The sequence below is a fragment of the Mastigoproctus giganteus genome, chromosome 1, assembly GCF_048544385.1.
Source record: "Mastigoproctus giganteus isolate SK-2022 chromosome 1, ASM4854438v1, whole genome shotgun sequence".
Classification (NCBI taxonomy): domain Eukaryota; kingdom Metazoa; phylum Arthropoda; class Arachnida; order Uropygi; family Thelyphonidae; genus Mastigoproctus; species Mastigoproctus giganteus.
The window spans coordinates 109347396-109368113 of record NC_143575.1 but is presented as its reverse complement, the minus strand read 5'-3'; the positions used below and the strand labels follow the sequence as shown (position 1 = coordinate 109368113).

Here is a 20718-nt window from a genome sequence, read left to right as displayed (position 1 = left end):
TTAACAAGACTAGTTCTATAAATTGTAATATCTGAAAACTAGGCATTTGTGAGGAGACCCAACTGAAGTATTTAAGGATTTAAATGGAGTGAGTAAACTAAATGCTCAGAGCATCCTTACTCTTTCTTGGATCTTGGATAGATAATGCACACATGGGGACAAATTTAAATTAAAAAAGAGAGGTTGCAGGATAGATGTGCAAGAATTTGTGTTCATCAAGGGAGTAGATGACTGTTGAAGCAAACTTCTATCTGATGTTCTGGAAGTTGGCTGTTTGAATAAATTTAAGGAAAGTTTAGATAAATTATTAGAGGACATGTGGACAGATGATTAGGATTGTGTTTTTTTCTTTACTTTATAAGGTACTTCTAGTATCATTTACCATTAGTAATAATCATGAAGAAACAATGATGACAGACTGCAGTGCTATAAATACCAATTATTCATATAGAAAGAAAAGAATATAGTAGGCTTCATTTTATAGCATATGAGTATTACCTTTTGCATCATATTCTCTATAATTCTTAATAAGGTCCTGGGATATGTCCACAGATGTTTCAGCTGATACATCCACAATATAGCATAATGATTTAAGAACAGCAGCATACTGCTTTTGTAAACTTGAAATAACTGCATTTGGCTTTTTTAAAAGCAAAAACGAAAATACCACAGCCAAAGGATTCAGCCTTCCTAAAATCATAAAATAAACTTATTATGTTTCTAAAATATAGAAGAACAATAATTAATTGAACTGATTTCACAAGTTTTCATTAGAGTAATAAGAAGACAGCAATTCAGCAGTCAATTTGCTACCCCCCTCACGAGTTACTGTCTAAGTTTCGAGATTAGTATTAGTAACGGCCGCATGGTGCAAGAAAGCCTATGGCTTATGCTGCACCAGCCAAAAAAAAAAAAAAAAAAAAAAAATCCGAACAAAACAATGATAAAAACAAAAAAAAAAATAAATAAATAACTAAATAATAATAATTAATAAATAAAAAAAAATATATATATATATATATAAATAAAAAGGAAATTAAACCTATCATCCTATGCGCTTCCCTTACCCGAAAGTACTATCCAGATGACCTTTGAATTTCCCCAAACTGTCGGCCTCTACCACCCATGAAGGCAACTTATTCCAGTAATTTATAACTCGCTGGCTAAAATAAAACTTCCTGCAGTCCAATCTAAACATTTCCCCCCATAACTTGAATTTATGTCCCCTAGTTCTAGCATCATTTATAATCTTGAAAATTTCGTCCTCATTCATTTTACTGATGCCTCTCAGAGCCTTAAACACCTCAATCAAATCTCCCCTAAGGTATCTAGTTTTCAAACTCTGCAACCCACATATTCGAAGTCTTTCTTCATAAGGACGCCCTTTTGCCAATCTCACCAGGCGAGTTACCCTTCTTTGCACCCTTTCAAGAAGCTCGATGTCTTTCTTTAGGTGCAGTCTCCATACTTGAACACAGTATTCCAAGTGTGGTCTAACATAAGCCTTATATAATGGGATTATCACGTCCCTATCTCTACTTGCAAAAGTTCGATAGATCATCGATAGGATACCATGGGCCTTCCTTGCAACCTGTTTACAATGCTCAGAGAATTTCATGTCTGACTGTATCGTAACACCCAAGTCCCTTTCCTCCAGTACTGGGTTTAGTTGAACTCCACCAAGTGAATAAGTTTTTTTGGGATTACTGTTTCCCATGTGTAATACCTTACACTTTGTTGGATTAAAGCACAGCTGCCATTTTTCTGACCATTCTTGAAGTCTATCTAGGTCTCTCTGAAGAAGCTCAGCTTGACAGTGATCATTAACTACTCTACCAATTTTAACATCATCTGCAAATTTAGACATCACGCCCTCTATCCCTTCATCAATGTCGTTTATGAAAATTAAAAACAACAGTGGTCCTAATACTGATCCTTGGGGAACCCCACTTCTTACATCAACCCAATCTGAGGAATAGCCATTTATCACAACCCTCTGCTTCCTGCCCTGAAGCCATCCTTCTATCCATCTAAGGATTTTCCCAGTGATTCCAACCTGTTCCAGCTTATAAAGCAACCGCTCATGTGGGACTGAGTCAAAAGCTTTGCTGAAATCTAAATAAACAATGTCGAAATTATTCCCTAAATCCAGCTCGTGAGTGACCCTTTCGAAATAGCGAACCAGATTTGTTAAACATGATTTTCCCTTTACAAAACCATGCTGAGTATCCTTGAGAATTTCAATTCGATCCAAATGATCCTGAATTCCACCCTTGATCATTGCCTCCATGATTTTCCCTACTACTGAAGTCAGACTGACAGGTCGATAATTTCCAACTTCACTTTTAGAGCCACCCTTATGTATGGGAGATACATTTGCACTTTTCCAATCCAAGGGAATCTCCCCAGTCTAGTGATGCTCGCATAATTAGCCTCAATGGTTCAATGCACTCGCTTGCTGCCTCTCTTAAGATTATAGGGTATATTCCATCAACTCCAGGAGCCTTACTGGTATGTAGGCTCGAAAGTTTTTTCATTAAATAATCTTGCGAAATTTCAATATCATTAATTACATATTTTTTAACTTCGCTCCCACAATTTCCCATTGCCACAAAAGGCTTTTCATTTGTAAATATCGATGCAAAATAACTGTTGAGTTCGTCTGTAACGGCAGCTGGTGTATTTATTACTATCCCCTTTCCCTTACGTAAAGGTCCGATCTGGTTTGTCCTGCTCTTCTTGGCATTTATATATGTGAAGAATTCTTTATCCCCCCCTCTTTGCTCTGTTTGCTAGTGATTTCTCATAAACTGCCTTTGCCTGTCGAACCTTTTCTGTGGCTCTATTACAGATCACCTTGTAGCTGTTATAGGCTTCAGTACTTTTTATTGCTCTGTAACTTTTCCATGCCACCTTTTTCTGCTCAAGTAATGTGGCAACTTCACTATTCATCCAACTTGGAACCCTTCTCGTGGAGTATTTTTTTAATGGTATATACGCATTCAAGGCATCTGTGATTAATGTTTTAAAAGCGTACCACAGTTCAATTGTATTCAATCTCAGCGCGATATCTACCCAGTTAATAGAGGCCATGTAGTACCTTAAGGCATCGTAATTTCCTTTTCTGAAATTAAAACCCATTCCTTTGCCTTTTACTTCTGCTACCTCTCTCGTCATCATCCACCATAGAACTCCGTGATCACTTCCTGCTACTGGTTCCTCTACTGTCAGCTCTGTTATGTCATCTGATTCATGTGTGATGATGAGGTCTAGGATATTCTTTTCTCTAGTACTTTCCCTGACATGTTGATACAAATAACAGTCATCTAGTTGATTTAAAAATTTTGTTCCCCATGTCGAGTTTCCTTCCCATTTACTCCAATCAATTAGAGGCAAATTGAAATCACCCATAATAAGGCATTGACGCTTACTTGCCCATTCCATTTGCATGTAGAGGCTTTTGTCATAATCTTCACAATCACCTGGTCTGTAGATTACTCCTACTTGCATTATACCTTTATTTCCAACTATCTCACACCATACAGACTCTATACTAGCATGTGAAATGTCTGAATCCGGGAAAGCTATCGTCGCACTCAGGCTGCTTCTGATAAGAAGCATTACCCCACCACCCCTTCTATATACTCTATCCTTCCTAAATACATTATACAAGCCGTACTGAAACTCATCATCCCCAATTTCCGGGTGGCACCACGTCTCTGTAAGCCCTATTATGTCCGCGTTACTTGTTTTAACCAGCAGTTCGAATTCGCTCATTTTATTGACGACACTTCTAACGTTACTGTATAAAGATTTACTGTTCTTGTATATTTAACAACCCTAACACAACCCTTGAAGTTTTTTAGGCTCTCTTCCCTGATATTATCTACCCGCTCACGTGAAACGTCTTTGCCCCCAGAACATCTAGATAATACGTCCAGTTGGGGTAACAGATAAGAACTCTTAAGGTATGTGCAAGAGTTACATTGACCAATATTATCAGATGTTCAGGATGAGAACCTTAATAAAATTCCAAGTTGAATTTAATTATCATGATTTTTGTTGTTGTTTGTGTAGATTTTGAAAAAACAGATTCAAGAAAAGAGAATTAATTTCATTTTACAGCCATTCTTGTGGCTATGTTTACAATTTACACACCATGATTTCACCTATATACATATTAAGTATTTCTGTTTTCTTCTTTTTTAAGGATTTCCATTAATCAAATATTAGTTTTTCATCAATTTTAGATTGCTGACTTGTTATTTTGTTCTTGGTACATGAATACTTTTCTGTTTTAAAAATTTATTTTGATTAAATGGTTAGCCAAATTTCTAAAACAAATTTCATTCTGGACCATGGCTTGCAAAACTACTCAAACTAGAAAAACTAAAGGTTAGTACTTCAAATTATGTTTTATACTGATATTGCATTAATTGATAAATTACTAAATTGTTATAATTCTTGAAATTTTTGAAACTGGTCAGTATAAGTTTTATACAAACTGGCAATTTATACAAACCAGGACAAAACCAGAATGGAGCAGTAATTTTCTGAATTGAAGCAAAAAATATGTAGTTCAAGGTTTGCTAAAGAGGTTTTCTTAGCTCTCTTGGATTTCTAGTGGATTATTTCCTGCTTGATTTGGATCATATTAAAGTGAGATTTAATCAGTATAAGCTAGATCTTTGGTCTTTTCATCAGCCATTTTCAATCCACTGCAGGATGAAGGCTTCTCCAGCAACTTTCTAGTTCCTTCTGTTTTGTGCAATGGCCATTCATTTACTACCCATAAACTCATGAATTTCATCTGTCCATCTCCGTCGTTGTCTTCCAGGTTTTCTTCTAGGGTAACATTCTGTTATTTTCTTAGTCCACTTGTCATCATGTCTTTGAGCTGTGTCCTGCCCAAGACCATTTTAGTTCTTTAGTTTTGATAAGAATGTCCTTTACTCAAGTTTGCTGCCTAATTCATGTTTCTCTTCTTCTCTAACAGTCTGATTCCCAATATAATTTGTTCCATTCTTCGCTGTGTCGTTCTCAGCTTCTCTTCCATTCTTTTGGTGAGTGTCCAAGTTTCATTTCAGTAAGTCATGGTGGGAAGTATACATTGGTTCATTATTTTACGTTTCAGACAAATTGGGATATTTCTCCTCAGTATGTGACTATATTTCCTGAATGCTATCCATCTAAAATTTATTCTTCTCGACTTCCAGCCATTTATTATTATTACAGCCAATGACTTGTCCCAGATAAGTATATGACTCCACTTTTTCAATTACTGCTCCTTCAATCATTATATCCCTTTCTGTGGCATACTTGTTCATCATTACCTTGGTTTTAGCCATATTCATTTTTAGTCCAAAATCCTTACTAACTCTGCATAACTGACTAAGATTTTCCTCTAATTCTTTATGGCTTAAGACCAAAATGTCATCTGCAAATCGTAAATGGTTTAAGTACTCCATTCAGTGGCCTCCCGCCTCCGTAGCCAGGTGGGAAGGAGCAGTAGTGCGTAGCACACTCTTCTTGATTAGACCGGGGTTCGAGCCCGTCACCACCAAATACGGAGGATGCGGAAAGGTCAGGGAATGACCACCGCATATTCCCGGAGCAATATGGCCTTAGTTGCTCCTGCTCCTAAAAACCAAATAACAAACAACAACAACAACAGTGGCCTCCATAGCTGAGTGGTCAGGAGCGGGAATGCAGTAGCGCACACACACTCTTTGAGTAGACCAGGGACTGCTGAATACGGTCAATCTGCCAACCTGCACTGCGCCCGCGTGGCAGATTAGGGTCCATTTCCCTCAGCATGAATTGCTGAGGAGGCTTCTATCCTGCAGTGGGTTGATAATGGCTGCACTTTACCTTTTTTTTTTTTTTTTTTTACTCTCCATTCACATTGACTCCTTTCTGCGACCAGTCTAACTTTCTGAAAGCTTCCTCAAGGGCAGCTGTAAACAACTTCAGGGATATTGTGTCTCCTTGTCGAACTCCTTTCTCAATTTTAAATTGGGTACTGGTAAAGGGGAAATCTTATAAGAGGAAGTCTTGTCTGACCAATTTGATTGGATACTATGACATGGTCACAAAGGAACTGAATGCAGGGAATAACTTTGATATCATATATTTGGATCTTAGAAAGGCTTTTGATACTGTTGCACATGGAAGACTGCTGCACAAATTGGAGCAGTGTGGCACTGGAGGCAAATTGCTGCTATACAGATAAAGGGATGGTTGAGTGGGAAAAGACAGAGTGGTAATCAATGGACACTGCTCTTCGTGGACTGTTATTAGTGGAGTCCCTCAGGGTTCAGTGTTGGTTTCATTGTTGTTTTCTGTATTTATAAATGATATCGATGATGGTGTCAGGCTTAATGTCCAAGTTTTCAAATGATATGAAGGTTGTTAAGGTTGTTAAGGACACTAATGACAGTACAGCATACTGTTCTAGATCCTGCTGCAACAGGATCTAGAAAAGTTAAGCAGATGGGCTGAGAGGTGGCAAATGAAGTTTAACATTGACAAATATAAAGTACTATATATGGGAAGCAGTAACCCCAGAGTAAGGTATCAACTGTGTGGTACTACACTGACAGTGGTAGAGAATCAAAAGGACCTGGGGGTAATTGTGCAGGCAGATATGAAGTTTTCTCAGCAGTGCAGACGGTCTGCAAGAGTAGCTGATGGTGTCTTGTCAATGATAACACAGAGGGACGGCAATCCTCCATGTGGTGTGGGCACCATACCTCGAACCCTGCTTATATTTGTTCACACCAGGGTAGTCACCCACAGTGTGTTTGTGCATGGGGGTTATACCCAGGATTACTAACAGTCCCACCATAATGAAAGTGCAAGCAGAGGATTTGGCTGTCAGTGACCGTCCGGACTTTGCCGAAATTAGATCCACTTGACTTGAGTGTCACCCGAATATCAGTTCCATCAGCATTTTAGACTCCCAGGTAGCAAGTACAGCTTGTCTGGCATATCTGTGAGAATGTCTGTGACAACTTCAAGGACCATATGTTTATAGTATATTGGCTTACATTTTAACTGAAATTATTCCATTGTTTTAGTACGGACCTGAAATGAAAAACAACATAAATATGAACTGAAATAATTCCAAAGAAAGTGGGCAGCAACTATCTTTGGAATTATTTGCAGCTAGATTTCCAGTATGCTGCATTCACACTGATCAGTTCAGCAACAATAAGAAATCCATTACTGAATGATATTTGGATAAAACATGCTTCATTTTCCAAAAGCTGAGATCCAAGTGACAAAAATTACAGAATGATGGTGCAAAGCAGTACAAACCAAAATTGCATTTATTTGAACGATAAAATCTTTTAATTATTACTATATTTTCTAGTTTCACAAGCAGTCTTAGAAACATTAGGAAAACTTTTCAAAAATGGAGAGACAAAAAAAAAAATCTTTCATTAAAATATCCAAGCACCTTTTCAGAATTCAAAATAAAATCTGAACTTAATGAAACAATTAGAAATAGAAAAACCTGATGATCAATAAACCCTTGGAAGTCAAGAAATGGATACCGTATTTCCCCATGTATAAGACGCACCTTAATTTTGGGGCCTGAAATTTGAAAAAAAAAAAAAAAAAAAAAAATGTACTACATAAAGTTATTGAACTCAAGTTTTATTCATCATAAAATTCATACAACTCCTCATCACTGTCAAAACTCCCATCCATTAGCTTGTCCTCATCTGTGTCTGATGACGAAATGCCACACTTCTTAAATGACTTGACAACGATCTCAATCTTGATATTATCCCAGGATCATTTTCACCAAGCTACAAACTTCTCCTATAGTTGGTTTCTTCACTCTTCCTGCTGATGTCAAATTGTCCCCAGAAGACTTCATCCATTGGTTCCATTCGTCTCTCATGGCAGCTTTGAAGGGTTTGTTAATTCTGACATCAAGTGGTTGGAGCTGGGATGTCAAGCCTCCAGGTATGACGGCAAGTTTTGTTACGTGTGCCCTGAACTGATAAAGCACCAATAGGGCAGGTTTGCGTAAGAGCCCACCTGCATAGGAGACAGCCCGGTTCCGTCGGCGCAACAAGCTAGAACAACTGTATAATGGCTCTTTTCATGTCCACTTGTCTTCACAGTTACAGTTTTCACCCCTTTCTTATCGACAGTTCTGTTACTTGGGACATCAAATTGAAGGGGGACTTTGTCCATATTTGCAATCTGTCCCAACTTAAACTGATGTGTCTTCTGACATTAAATGACATAACGATGAAATTCAAGGACCTTCTGCTCATAGCTTTCAGGCATCTTTTCGGCAAGTCTGGTGCGTGTATGCATGCTTAGTCCATTCCGTTTCATGAACCTGAAGCACCAATTGTGTCCTCCTTTGAAATCAGTAACTTCTTTTTCATCAGCAATTCTTCTTGCCTCATGCTGAACCATCTTTGTGGATACAGGAATTCCAATTGACCTTTGCTGTTCAATCCATATCTTCAATTCCCTCTCTAAATCAGGCCATTTTGCTGACTTGTCTCTCATGGCCTTCTTCTGCCGTGGCATTTTCAGTAGGGTTTCTTCTTCCCGTAGCCAGTCTCGGATTGTTTTCTCAGTTGGAGGAGGACCAAACTTACGTTCAGCAGCACGATTTCCATTCACTTTTGCAAACTGGATCACTTTTAACTTGAATTTAGCACTGTACGAAAATCTTTTCTGGGCCATTTCTGGGCAGAACGTGGCAAAACGTAACCTAATATACCGGTAACAAGTGCGAAACAGTGAGCGCAAAGAAAACAAGCGGGAAATGCAAGTAAAAAAATCTACAACCTCTGTATAAGACACACCCAGTTTTTAGACCCCAAATTTTTTCAAAAAAAGGTGCGTTTTATACATGGGGAAATACAGTATATGAATAATTCTTGATTGGACTGACTAGATTTCTTTATTTGTCATTAAAAATATACAAGTAATTTTGATTATTTACAGTAAAATATTACTGTAAAAAATTTAAAATATTCTGAGTTAAAAGTGTTATAAAGTTAAAATATAATCAGATAAAACAGGGGCATTCAGAATCTGTATGTTGTTTTTATCAACTGTAATATTTGCAAGGAGACAACAGAGCATAAACACATTTAGCTGCTTTGCCAATATAGCTCTAACTTGAAAGACCATGTTACATCCAGCGAGTATGCTAATTATGACCTATCAGCTATAGCCGTACGCTATTGGCAGGAGGGATATGATGTTCAAATCACTGATTTTAACACCAACAGATCATGCTGACTTCAGTATCACACAGCATTGCAATTATTAAATGCAAAGAATAATCTGTGATAATGTGTTATATTTCATGCTTCCTTTTGCACTCAGTTCTCTGACCAAGAACAAGTGTACATTAGTTCCTTTTTCTTTCATAATAGCATCTAGTAGGTTCTCACACTGAAACTGACAGAACTGATGCAGAAAAATGTCTGTTCCTTTGTCTATTTCTTTATCTTTAACAACACCAAGAAGTACTGGAAAACTGTCCATAAGAAATTGAAAATTGATGAACTGCCAACTGATGAAGTTTGTACAAAATAGTTCATATGCACAAATTTTCGCATGCATCAATAAAGCACTTCCTCATGGAACACAGCCTCTTGTGTTAGACTCTCCATGACAATGCCAGAAGAAATGCTTATGACTAAGTCAGAATCATCCTTCTGGTTTAGTCTACTATGGTAACCAAGTTCTAAAAGGCAAGTGGAAGATTTAAAAATAGTTAATATAACAAATTTATACATAACATTTTCAACATAACTGGGAATAATGACACAGAAGATCATTACTCCTGGGAAGGTATGTTGCTCCCTTTTCAGCATACAAATAATAAAATAACATGAACAGCCTATTACCCCCAAGTGCTCTATATCCACTTTTAATATACCTGCTACTTCAGTTTTTAGGCCTACCATAACAGGCACATTAATCAACACTAAGTGCAAGACAGTTTTCTGAAGGAATCCCATGCGTTCAGGTTGTTCAGATATACAATGTTGTATCCTGTATGATCACGTTCCAATGCCAGCCCCGAGAGCAAGCTTTCTTCAATTTTATGATTTTTTTTTTTTTAAATTATTATTATTATTATGACAGACCATCACAATGGGATATAGCTTGGAATCACTTCAATTACTGCCATATGCAGAAAAGGAAAATGGCCCATTTTTCAGAGCTATCTCTTCTTTTCCCTATATGTGCAATTTCATTAACAAAGGCTGCTGGTTTTGTTCTTCCACAACCATATTTTATTTTGCTTAAAAAAAAAAAATAAAAAACATTTCCAAACAATGCACCTGCATGTCAATGCAACTCAGAGGAGGACTATGTTCTATGACAAAAGTTGCAAATAAATATTTGGCACATGATATCATCACCATGAAATGCAACATCCATTTTTACATTTCTTTCTATGTGTTGCATGCTGTTTTCATTCTTATTTGTTTGCAAATGTCTGATTACATTGCATTTCCTGCTGTTTGGAATTGAAAAATCACATCTACATATAGTACACAAAGGAAAATATGTTACCCTTTTCAGATTTTAATGAAAATCTAGCATGTGTCTTCTGAAATTTTCCATCACGTTTCTCTGGCATATTCTTATATAACCAATAAAGTAATATGAACAATATTCCAAACAAGTAATATGAAATAATTGCATATCACAGAGAACAATGTTATTATCCTACATTTATATTTTACAATATACTACAGCACACCTGATGATTCATTAATGAAACTAAGTAGAAATTCACAATTTATTTATTTTTAAATTCCAATTTTAACTTAGTTTTACTATATATATATATAATTTTTATTTTTATTTTTTTTTGTGAAAAGAAAAAGATGGAGAAAAACTAAATTTTTGTGAAATGGCAGAGAAATTCTGTCACCAAAACAACTATATTATCATGGTGGGACAGAGAAGAGGTCAAATCAAGTAAAAAAGATAGATTCTCCATCACAAAGCTATACAAATAAATTTGATGTATTATTTTTCTACATATGTTCTACCTAACTCAGAACATTTTGTCCAGCAATTAAGTTTCTGTATGCTATGAAGTAAAATTGTTTTTGCCGAGAAGCCAGCTATCTTCACAACAGCTTTAATATGTTTTATGGCAAAATTCTTTGAACTGTTTCTTGTTTTACAGTTCACAATTGTGAATTCAGAATTCATTTCCGATCAACATTTAAAAATGCATCGTCACAATTTTTAAATACAGAAGTTTTTGTGTTTACTTATAATACTTATATCTTAATTACAATTTTGGGAAGTATACATGACATTGATCTGTTGTATTATCCACAAATAATAATATTTGTATGTGCTCACAAATGGTAGTAATGTCAGGGAAGGTTAACCTGTTCAACTTACACATAAATTTGATTGCAAAAAACTTATATATTAGTGGAAGTAAAAAATTTTGTTGGTCAGTGTAATTTACCCATTTTGTACTTACTAAAAGGAAAATTTGTCAATTATAATATAAATCAACTATCATATCCATTACAATATAGTACTGATTTTATAAAACATGAGCTAAACAAAATCAAGTGTATATATATATATATTAAATCCTGATATTACCTTGTTCAGCATTTTCAAAACTTATCACTTTTGGCCAAACTCCTGCTATGGAAGCAACTAAGAAGGGTGCAATAGTTGGAATCTTATATAGCAAATCATAACAAAGAACACGACTCTTTCCTAAACTTGCATGTTGTCTACAAATTGCAGTATGAACACGACACAGAGAGGACATTCCATACAATTTAGGAGTTTCAGCTGTGAAAAGATAAGAATGTATTGCCACTTGAAGTCCAGTAAGAAGATTTTTAAGATGACTTTTATGTTTTTTGTCAATATAAAATAAAAGGGATATGAGATGGTATTCCATTTTTGTTAATAATGGAGGTGGCATTTTCTCTTGGAGGAAAGAGATAAATGGATTTAGTTTTGATAAAGATAAGTTATATAACACTGATGATATAAGAACGTCTGTAGAGGGTACCACCAATGGATTTAGCACAACGCACAACACACTTTCCATTTGTTTTTTTGGATCAGTATGTCCACTACTCATAAGTTCCACTGTTTTCAATACTGTCAGAACATTGCTATGTGGTTTTGGAATACTTTTTCCTAAATCCCAAAACTGAACTACATTTGTTGGCTCTGTTTCACATTTTATATCTGGAATCGCTGTTGTTTCCTGAGATAATACATAATCTTCCTTAACTATATGTTTTTCTTTTGTAAGTTCCTCATATTTTGCATTAAAATCACAGGGCTTTTCACCATTTGCTATGGATTCTTTGTGAACAGGCTCAGTATAATCCATAGCTACAGTTTCCTTTTGTGATATGTCCATTTTATATTTATGCTTTAAGCAAGTTTCTGATTTAATATGGGCATCAGGACAAGAATTCAAAGCAGCATTACTAAACATTTCTGAAGATGACATATCAGGGCAAATTTCATTTTCCTTAAGGCACGACTTCATATCAACAGCCATCTCAATTCTAGGCTTTTTTAATTCTGGAACTTTAATGACTGATGTTGCCTGATCTAATTTTCGTTTAGTGATATTTTCATTTTCAGGGATATCAGAAATGTTACCTTCTAGTAATCTCAGAGAACCAAGTTCTTTCTTTAAGTGATCTGTTTCCAGTGTTTTTTCATATAATTTGGGACCTTTTTGTTCAATACTTGGAGATTTTTTAAATATCTGATTTTGATTATTTTTATGTTGTTGACAGTTACTATATAAAGATTCTTGGTGTGAACTGTTTCTGTGTGACCTTGGAGACAAATCAGAATAATTTACCAAATTTTCCTGAGTGAAATTTTTATGGTTTTCTTGGATATGTTTATTTTCACAAAATGGGCCTTTGGAAGAAGGATAAATACTTTTTTTAGATAATGATTCAGGTGTTATGTGTTTTCTATTTAGGTTTTCATTATGACTTTTGGAATCCACATACATTTGTTGGCTTTGCTTATCTTGAGATTTATTATGCCATGAAAAGCAAAACTGATTAGTTTCTGGATCAACCTCTAGATGCAGTGATGTACCTTTCAGGTTTGCCTGATCTGATTCTGCTGGAAGCTGAAATGATAATTTAAAATATCCATCTTCAGTCTGTTTAATATCTGCTTTAAAACAAGAATTAAGTGACTGATGATTAACAACAGTTTCATTATTTTTTCCTGAATGATTATTCTGCAAATAATGTTTTTCTGCCATGGGGGAAATCTTCACTATTGTGTCTGCAGGTAAAACTGAATTATCTGTACATTCTGGAGGATCAAAACCTTCTGAGTGTTGATGGTACAAATGTTTATCTTTTTTTATAAATGTTGAAATATCAACTATTTCTGCATAATTATTGTGGTCCATAATTTCTTCTACAGCATGTGGTTTATTAAGAATCTTCTTGTTTCCCACATGTACTTCATCATCTTTTTGTAAATGTGAACCTTTGCTACTGGCAAATGCCTGTCTTCTATTTCTATGAAACACAGGAAGAGCTTGAGAACTACTAAACTCACTATCTCGTTGTGATGAGATTTCATCTAGATCACCATCTAAAGTTTGAGGAGGTGGGGTAGGTGGAAGTGGGGAAAGTGGAAAAATATTATCTGCTTCAAGACACATTTGGGATTTTATAATGGCTAGTTCCCCATGAAAATTTTCATACAATTTATTCTGTTTATTACAAGGCAAAAAGCTTTGCTTCTCAGGCTGTGAATCAGACAAATGTTTTATTATATTATTAGTAGTCTCAGCTTTAAATGGAATTTCTTTTTTTTCCTTCTTTATGCATACCGTAGTTATGTTTCCTTTAAAAGTATTATCAAGAGTATTTTTAGATTCATAAAATGGGTTCCCTTTGGTTTCAAAACCTTTAGCAATGAGCTTCCCTGATATATAATGTGCATCTGTGTGCTTATAGGTATCAGCTGTGCACTTCTCTGGTGAACTGTAATTACCTTCTTTTGATTCTATACATCTGCTAGCTAAATTTTGTTCATTATCACTGTATATAGTTTTCTTGATGGCAATGTAAGACAAAGAATCTTTAGGTTCTGTTTTACACACATTTGTAACTTCTTTTTCTATTACATTACACTTCTCTGGTAAATTCAAATGAGTGACTTGTTTATTTTCTGAACTAAGTGGAAGAGTCTGTGCACTATCATGCGATTTTGATATAAGCCCCTTTTCCACTTCACCATCAGAATTTCCCTCTGCAAGGATACTGTTTGGGGATGATGAAAGCTCATCAGAAAGGAACATATCCTCAAGCATTTTACCTTCTTCATTTTCTTCTTCTCCCTCTTCTTCTCCTAAGTCATATAAAAAAGTTTAAATTCTTTGAAATTATTATTGATTTATATATAATTTCATTTAAACTAACTCTGGAAATTTTGGCTAGAGAAAAGCTACAGAATCAACCTCATTAAAAATGTAAACAAATTTTATGAAAACATGTACAAGCAGAATTTACTGTCTACCTGAACATTATTCTAAATTAAAATAGACCTTCTATAAACTTGAGGACAATCATTTTTAAATTTAAAATTAAAAAAAGCTTGATAATTTATAATAATTCCAGAATATCTTAACACTATGCTGCATTTAAATTGAAAATATTATTTTAGAATCGTTTACAAAAGTACACCAAAACTTAGTGAGACTATTTTATCTCCTTTACAACCAGTGCTTTTGAAGGTTTGGATTTGCAAATTAAACTTGACATGGATGGATTGAAAGGCCCCAAATGAGGTACTTACCCAGTGAAGATTGAACAGAAAAGAAAGCATGGAAGAGCAGAGGATCCCAAAGTATGGTGTATGTGAGTAGCCCCACCCCAGGAGCAGAGAATTGGGGGGGGGGGGAATGTTTGTATAAAGCACTTTTTTTATCAAAAAATGGGCAGATGTTTTTTTAAAGATCCTTTGCTTGGTTAACATAGTTTAGCTAAATTAATTCTGCTGGAAGCTGAATGTTAGTTTAAATAAGTCGACCATGAGTTAACGAGTAGTTTTGGGGCTTGGGAGTTCAGAAAACATACTGAGCTGTGTACAGATGATGCTGGGTACAGATGATGCTAATAAAATGATTGAAATTTGCAACGCCATACAATCCAAAACCTTTTTTTGATAGTAAGCAAATGGAATAATTATATTAATGTATTTTTTAAATCACAGATAATGTCAATACACACTCACCTAAAAATTTAGCAACTTTGAAATTGTTAGTAAAGCTGCACAACAAAAAACAATAATAATAATAATAATTTTATATGTAAACTCCACACACGAGAGGTTTTAGAACCTATAGGACTTAGTACCGTGTTTGGATTGGAGGCTGAGAAGACGAAAGAAGATATTTGTTGACATTGGACTTGAAGTTCTGTAGACTGTAATTTTCAGGAAATACGTATGAAGGAAGGTTGTTCCAGAAAACGGCAGTTGAATGAATAAACGAGGAAGATGAAAAGTTGGTTCTGTGAGTTTGAAGTTATAAGTGACTATATATGCAATAATCTAAGCATCAAAGAACTGAGAACAAGATGAATTTTCTCCATAACGTTAAATACTTAATTTAGGTTAACATATTTTTTATCTGTATGCAGAAACCTGACATTAGCATTAGTTGAGTCATACGATGGAAGAAAGCAAGCTTATCAACCATCAGCTAAAAAAAAAACATTTCACCCATCCATTCTCTCCAAATCCCTGTCTAGTTCAGCCTTAAAATTATTTAAGCTATCAAACTTCCACAACAAGAGATGGAAGTCTATTCCAGCAATCAACTACCCACTGGCTAAAGGCAAATTTCTGCACATCTATTCTACAACTGTCTTTCCTCGGTTTGAATCTAGCACTGAACTTGCTCAACCCATTTAAAGTCGTATACACCTCAATCAGATCACCTTGCAGGTGCCTGGTCTCCAGGCACTACAATTTGCAGAACTTAAGCCTTTCTTGGTAAGAGTATCCCTTTGTTCCCCTCACCAATCTTGTTGCCCTTCTTTGTACTCGTTCTAGCAATTCTACATCCTTCCTAAAATGAGGCCTCCAGACAGTACTCAAGGCCTCCAGACAGTACTCATTGCCTTATACAATGCGATAATCACCTCCTTGTCCCTGCTAGCAAATTCCTATATATATGCACCTGCACTGCTCAGCGAACTTCATATCTGACTGCACAGTTACCCCAAGGTCTTTTTCATTCTCCACTTCCCTGAGTGTAGTACCATACAGTTGGTTCGTTTCTCTTGGATTACTGCTACCCATATGCAGTACTTTGCATTTGTCAATGTTAAACTTCAGTTGCCACTTCTAAACCCATTTAACCAACTTTTAGCATTGGCATTAGCATTAGTAGAGGCATTTGATGCAAGAAAGCAAGCTTATGCAGCATCAGCCAAAAAAAAAAAAAAAAACTCACTTCCACTTCACCCCTCTGTTCGTTCAAAATACCTGTCCAGCTGAGCCTTAAACTTATTTAGGCTATCAACCTCCACCACAAGGGATGGAAGTCTGTTCCACCAACCAACCACCCGCTGGCTAAAGGCAAATTTCCGCACGTCTATCCTACATCTGTCTTTCCTCAATTTGAATTTATGCCCTCTCAGGTGATTTTTCTGAGCTAGAGGAAGAATCCCATCAGCATTGAGCATGCTTAATCCATTCAAGGCTTTATACACCTCTATCAGATCACCTCGCTGGTGCCTAGTCTCCAGACACTGTAATTTGCAAAACTTAAGCCTTTCTTCGTAAGAGCACCCCTTTGTTCCATTCACTAATCTTGTTGCCCTTCTCTGTACTCGTTCCAGCAGCTCTACATCTTTCTTGAAAGCAGGCCTCCAGACCTGTATACAGTACTCTAGGTGTGGCCTGACCATTGCCTTATACAATGGAATAATCACCTCCTTATCCCTGCCGGAAAAATTCCTGTATATCATTGACAATACTCCATGAGCTACTCTTGCAGCCCATCTGCACTGCTCAGAGAACTTCATATCTGCCTGCACAACCACCCCAAAGTCCCTTTCATTCTCTATCACTGTCAGTGTAGTACCACAGAGTTGATACGTTGCTCTGGGGTTGTTGTTTCCCATGTGTAGTACTTTACATTTGTCAATGTTAAACTTCATTTGCCACCTCTCAGCCCATCTGCTCAACCTTTCCAGATCCTGTTGCAGCAGCATATTGTCAGTAGTGTCCTTGACAACCCTGCCAACCTTTGTATCGTCTGCAAACTTGGACATAAAGCTTGATATACCATCATCAATATCATTTATAAATACAGAAAACAATAATGGACCCAACACTGAGCCCTGAGGGACTCCACTAATAACATTAGTCCACGATGAGCAGTGTCCATTGATTACCACTCTCTGTCTTCTCCCCCTCAACCACCCCTTTATCCATAGCAGCAATTTGCCTCCAATGTCACACTGCTCCAATTTGTGTAGCAGTCTTCCATGTGTAACAGTATCAAAAGCCTTTCTAAGATCCAAGTATATAATATCAAAGTTATTCCCTGCATCCAGTTCTTTTGTGACTGCATCATAGTATCCAATCAAGTTGGTCAGGCAAGACTTCCCCTTAACAAAACCATGCTGTGTCTGAGCTATAACTGAAGTCTTGTCTAAATGATCCTGCAGTGCTTCTTTAACCAGTGCCTCCATTAATTTTCCTGGAACAGAAGTTAAGCTCACAGGTCTATAATTACTTGTGTCAGCCTTTGATCCTCCTTTGGGAATTGGGGTCACATTTGCACATTTCCAGTCTATGGGTACCTCCCCTGAGTCCAAGGAAGCTCTCATAATTACGGCTAAGGGTTTGCTTACTTCCTTTGCTGCGTTCTTTAATATAACTGGATTGATCCCATCCACCCCGGGTGCCTTTCTTGTGTTTATCTTCAACAGTTTCTCCTCCACTTTACTCCCAGTTATTTCAAGATTCTTTAGCATACTGCTAGAGTTGAATACACCTCTGGCATTCCCCTTGCTGAATAACTCCTCATGTGTGAATGTCGATGCAAAATATTCATTTAGTTTGTTAGCTACCTGAACAGGATCATCAACAGTTGACCCATCAATATCAAGTGGACCAATCTGATTCATCCCCTTCCTTCTAGAGTTTAACATAAGTAAAGAACTCTTTGCTGTTTTTCTTTGCATCCCTTGCCAAGGATTTCTCGTAATCTGCCTTCGCCTGCCTAACCTCCTTTGTAACTTGGTTGCATATCAACTTGTATCTATCATAGGCTTTTGTGTCAAGTGTTAATTTGTAAGTATCCCATGCATTTTTCTTCTCTGCCATATGCCTCATTAGTTCATCTGACATCCATTTTGGCCTAAACCTTGAACAATATTTCTTAGTTGGTATGTAAAGCCTAGTAGCTTCCAAGGTAAGTTCTTTGAATGCTTCCCATTTTGAATTTGCTGTTGGTAACATCATCAGTTGGTCCCACTGTATAGAATTTAAATACTGTCTCAGTCCATCGTAGTCGCCTTTACGGAAGCAATAACCCTTCCCTTTACCCCTAATGGTAGTTACCTCTTTCAGTAAATCCCACTTCAGCACACTGTGATCACTGCCACCTAGTGGTTCATTTATCTGCAGATTCTTAATGCATGAAGAATCACTGCTGATAATCAAATTAAGAGTATTACTCCCTCTAGTTGCCTCCCGAACATGCTGATGTAGAAAACAATCATCCAATAAATCCACAAAAGCCCTGCTAGTGCGTGAGTAACCAGCCCCCAAATTCCAGTCAATATCTGGGAAATTAAAATCTCCCATTATAAGACTCTCTGATTTACTGGCCCACTCTATTTCCCTGTACAGTTCCTTATTATACTCATCAGAGTCATTAGGCCTATAGCACACTCCTACTCTCAATTTTGATCTCCCAATGCTTATGTCACACCAAACTGACTCAACACTGCACTGTCCAGCGATGTCGACTGGCTTCACTTCCTTGGATTTTATGTGTTTCTTAACTAATAGCATATTACCCCCCCCCCCTTTCCTATCCTGTCTATCCTTTCTGTAGACGGTGTACTCCCCAAATTGCAGTTCTGCATCCCTTATATCTGTGTGACACCACGTCTCTGATATCCCAACAATATCTGCCTTTGAAGTTTTGAGCAATACCTCAAATTCATCAAATTTATTTACTAAACTCCTAGCATTGGTGTACACACAAGTATACCTGCACCTGTTTCTATTCTTAGCTACCCTAACACAACCCATGTGTTTACTTGTACCGCAATGGCTCCCAGCAGTCTCTGAAATACCATGCATCTTGTTTTTCAGGCTTCTGCTCATTCTAATAGAAGCAGTGCAAGAATCTCTTTCACCTCTGCCAGTGGCTACTGTCAATCTATTGGTCTTTGTCTCCTCCCAAGCTAGCAGTTTTCCGACCCACCTAACACTGCCTCGATAGCATCAGCAAATATTCTTGCACCCTTTCTATTTAAGTGTACCCCATCCCTGTAGAAGCAATCTCTCCTCTTAACAAGTACAGTCCAGGCTGAAAAAAATTCTACCCCTTGAGCCTTGCACAATCTTTCCAGGGCCGAATTGATCGACAAGGCTCTCATCATATACTCCCTCCTATCGTGTCTGGGCAGAATTGCAGACACTTTCAAATTCAACCCTAATTCTCGGCTTTTGTTCAGCAGTGACCTGTACTTGTTAAGTAATTCTGCCGGTCTCCTACTCTTAATATTATTAGTGCCAACGTGTACAACTATATCACCTTTTGTGCCCTTAAAAGATGATATTCGCTCTACAACGTCATCAACCTTTGCCCCTGGCAGACATACCCTGGTCCAGTTCCACCTATCTTTTTTACAAAGCATGTTCCCCATTTCCCTGACAATAGAGTCTCCAACAACTACTAGTTCCTTCGGGACCAGCGCATTCTGCCTTGGGGGTTGCCTCTGTGTCACGCGATGCCCAAGTGCAAGCTCTGGCGTTGATGTGGGCAGCTGAGAGCTTGATGGGCCCCTCAATTTAGTTTCTTCGAGGGCATCCACCCTGTCCTTCAAGCTCTCATATAGTCCCACAAGAACGCCGAGTTGTTGCCTGATATCGATACACTCCTTGCATCGCGCACACACAAAGACATCCCCGATGGCAGTATCATGTCCCGTACCCGATTGCTCCGCAAACATCAAGCAAACAGTGCATTTTATAAGGCTGTGAGTCAGAGGACAACTGCCCCCCTCAGTTCTGCTCTGAGCCACAGCACTTCCATTAGCTTGAGCCTTTTGCTTTGCTGCTCTGGTCTGAGTCATGATTCTATTAATTAATTAATTAATTATAATTAATTATGTTATGTTATTAATTATGTTAAATATAATTAATTATATTACGTTTGTAATCTAAGTCGTTATATGTATTTATTTAAACGTACAATTTAACTGCTAACGAAGTTCAACTAACGCTATCTAGTACGGTATATAACTATCGTATCACAATGGCGGGAAATTTACGAACGGTAGTGGAGTTGAAACACGTGGAAACCCTTACCGATACTTTTATGCAATTACAAGGCCGAGTAAAGAATAAATACACCAAATTAATCAGAAAATCACAAAATAATGTTATACTACTAAATTTAAATCAAAAGTTTTAGAA

At 36.9% G+C, this 20718-nt stretch overlaps 1 protein-coding gene across 1 annotated transcript in view; it reads right to left on the bottom strand.

Moving 5' to 3' along the window:
• LOC150091095 (uncharacterized) overlaps positions 1-20718 on the bottom strand; it is a 334378-nt gene that overhangs the window by 82885 nt on the left and 230775 nt on the right. Inside the window, exons 12-13 of the mRNA XM_090374226.1 lie at positions 11635-14397; positions 499-690 (exon numbers count right to left, since the gene is read on the bottom strand). Of these exons, the coding sequence (XP_090230352.1) occupies positions 499-690; positions 11635-14397 (2955 nt within the window). The remainder of the gene's footprint in view (positions 1-498; positions 691-11634; positions 14398-20718) is intronic.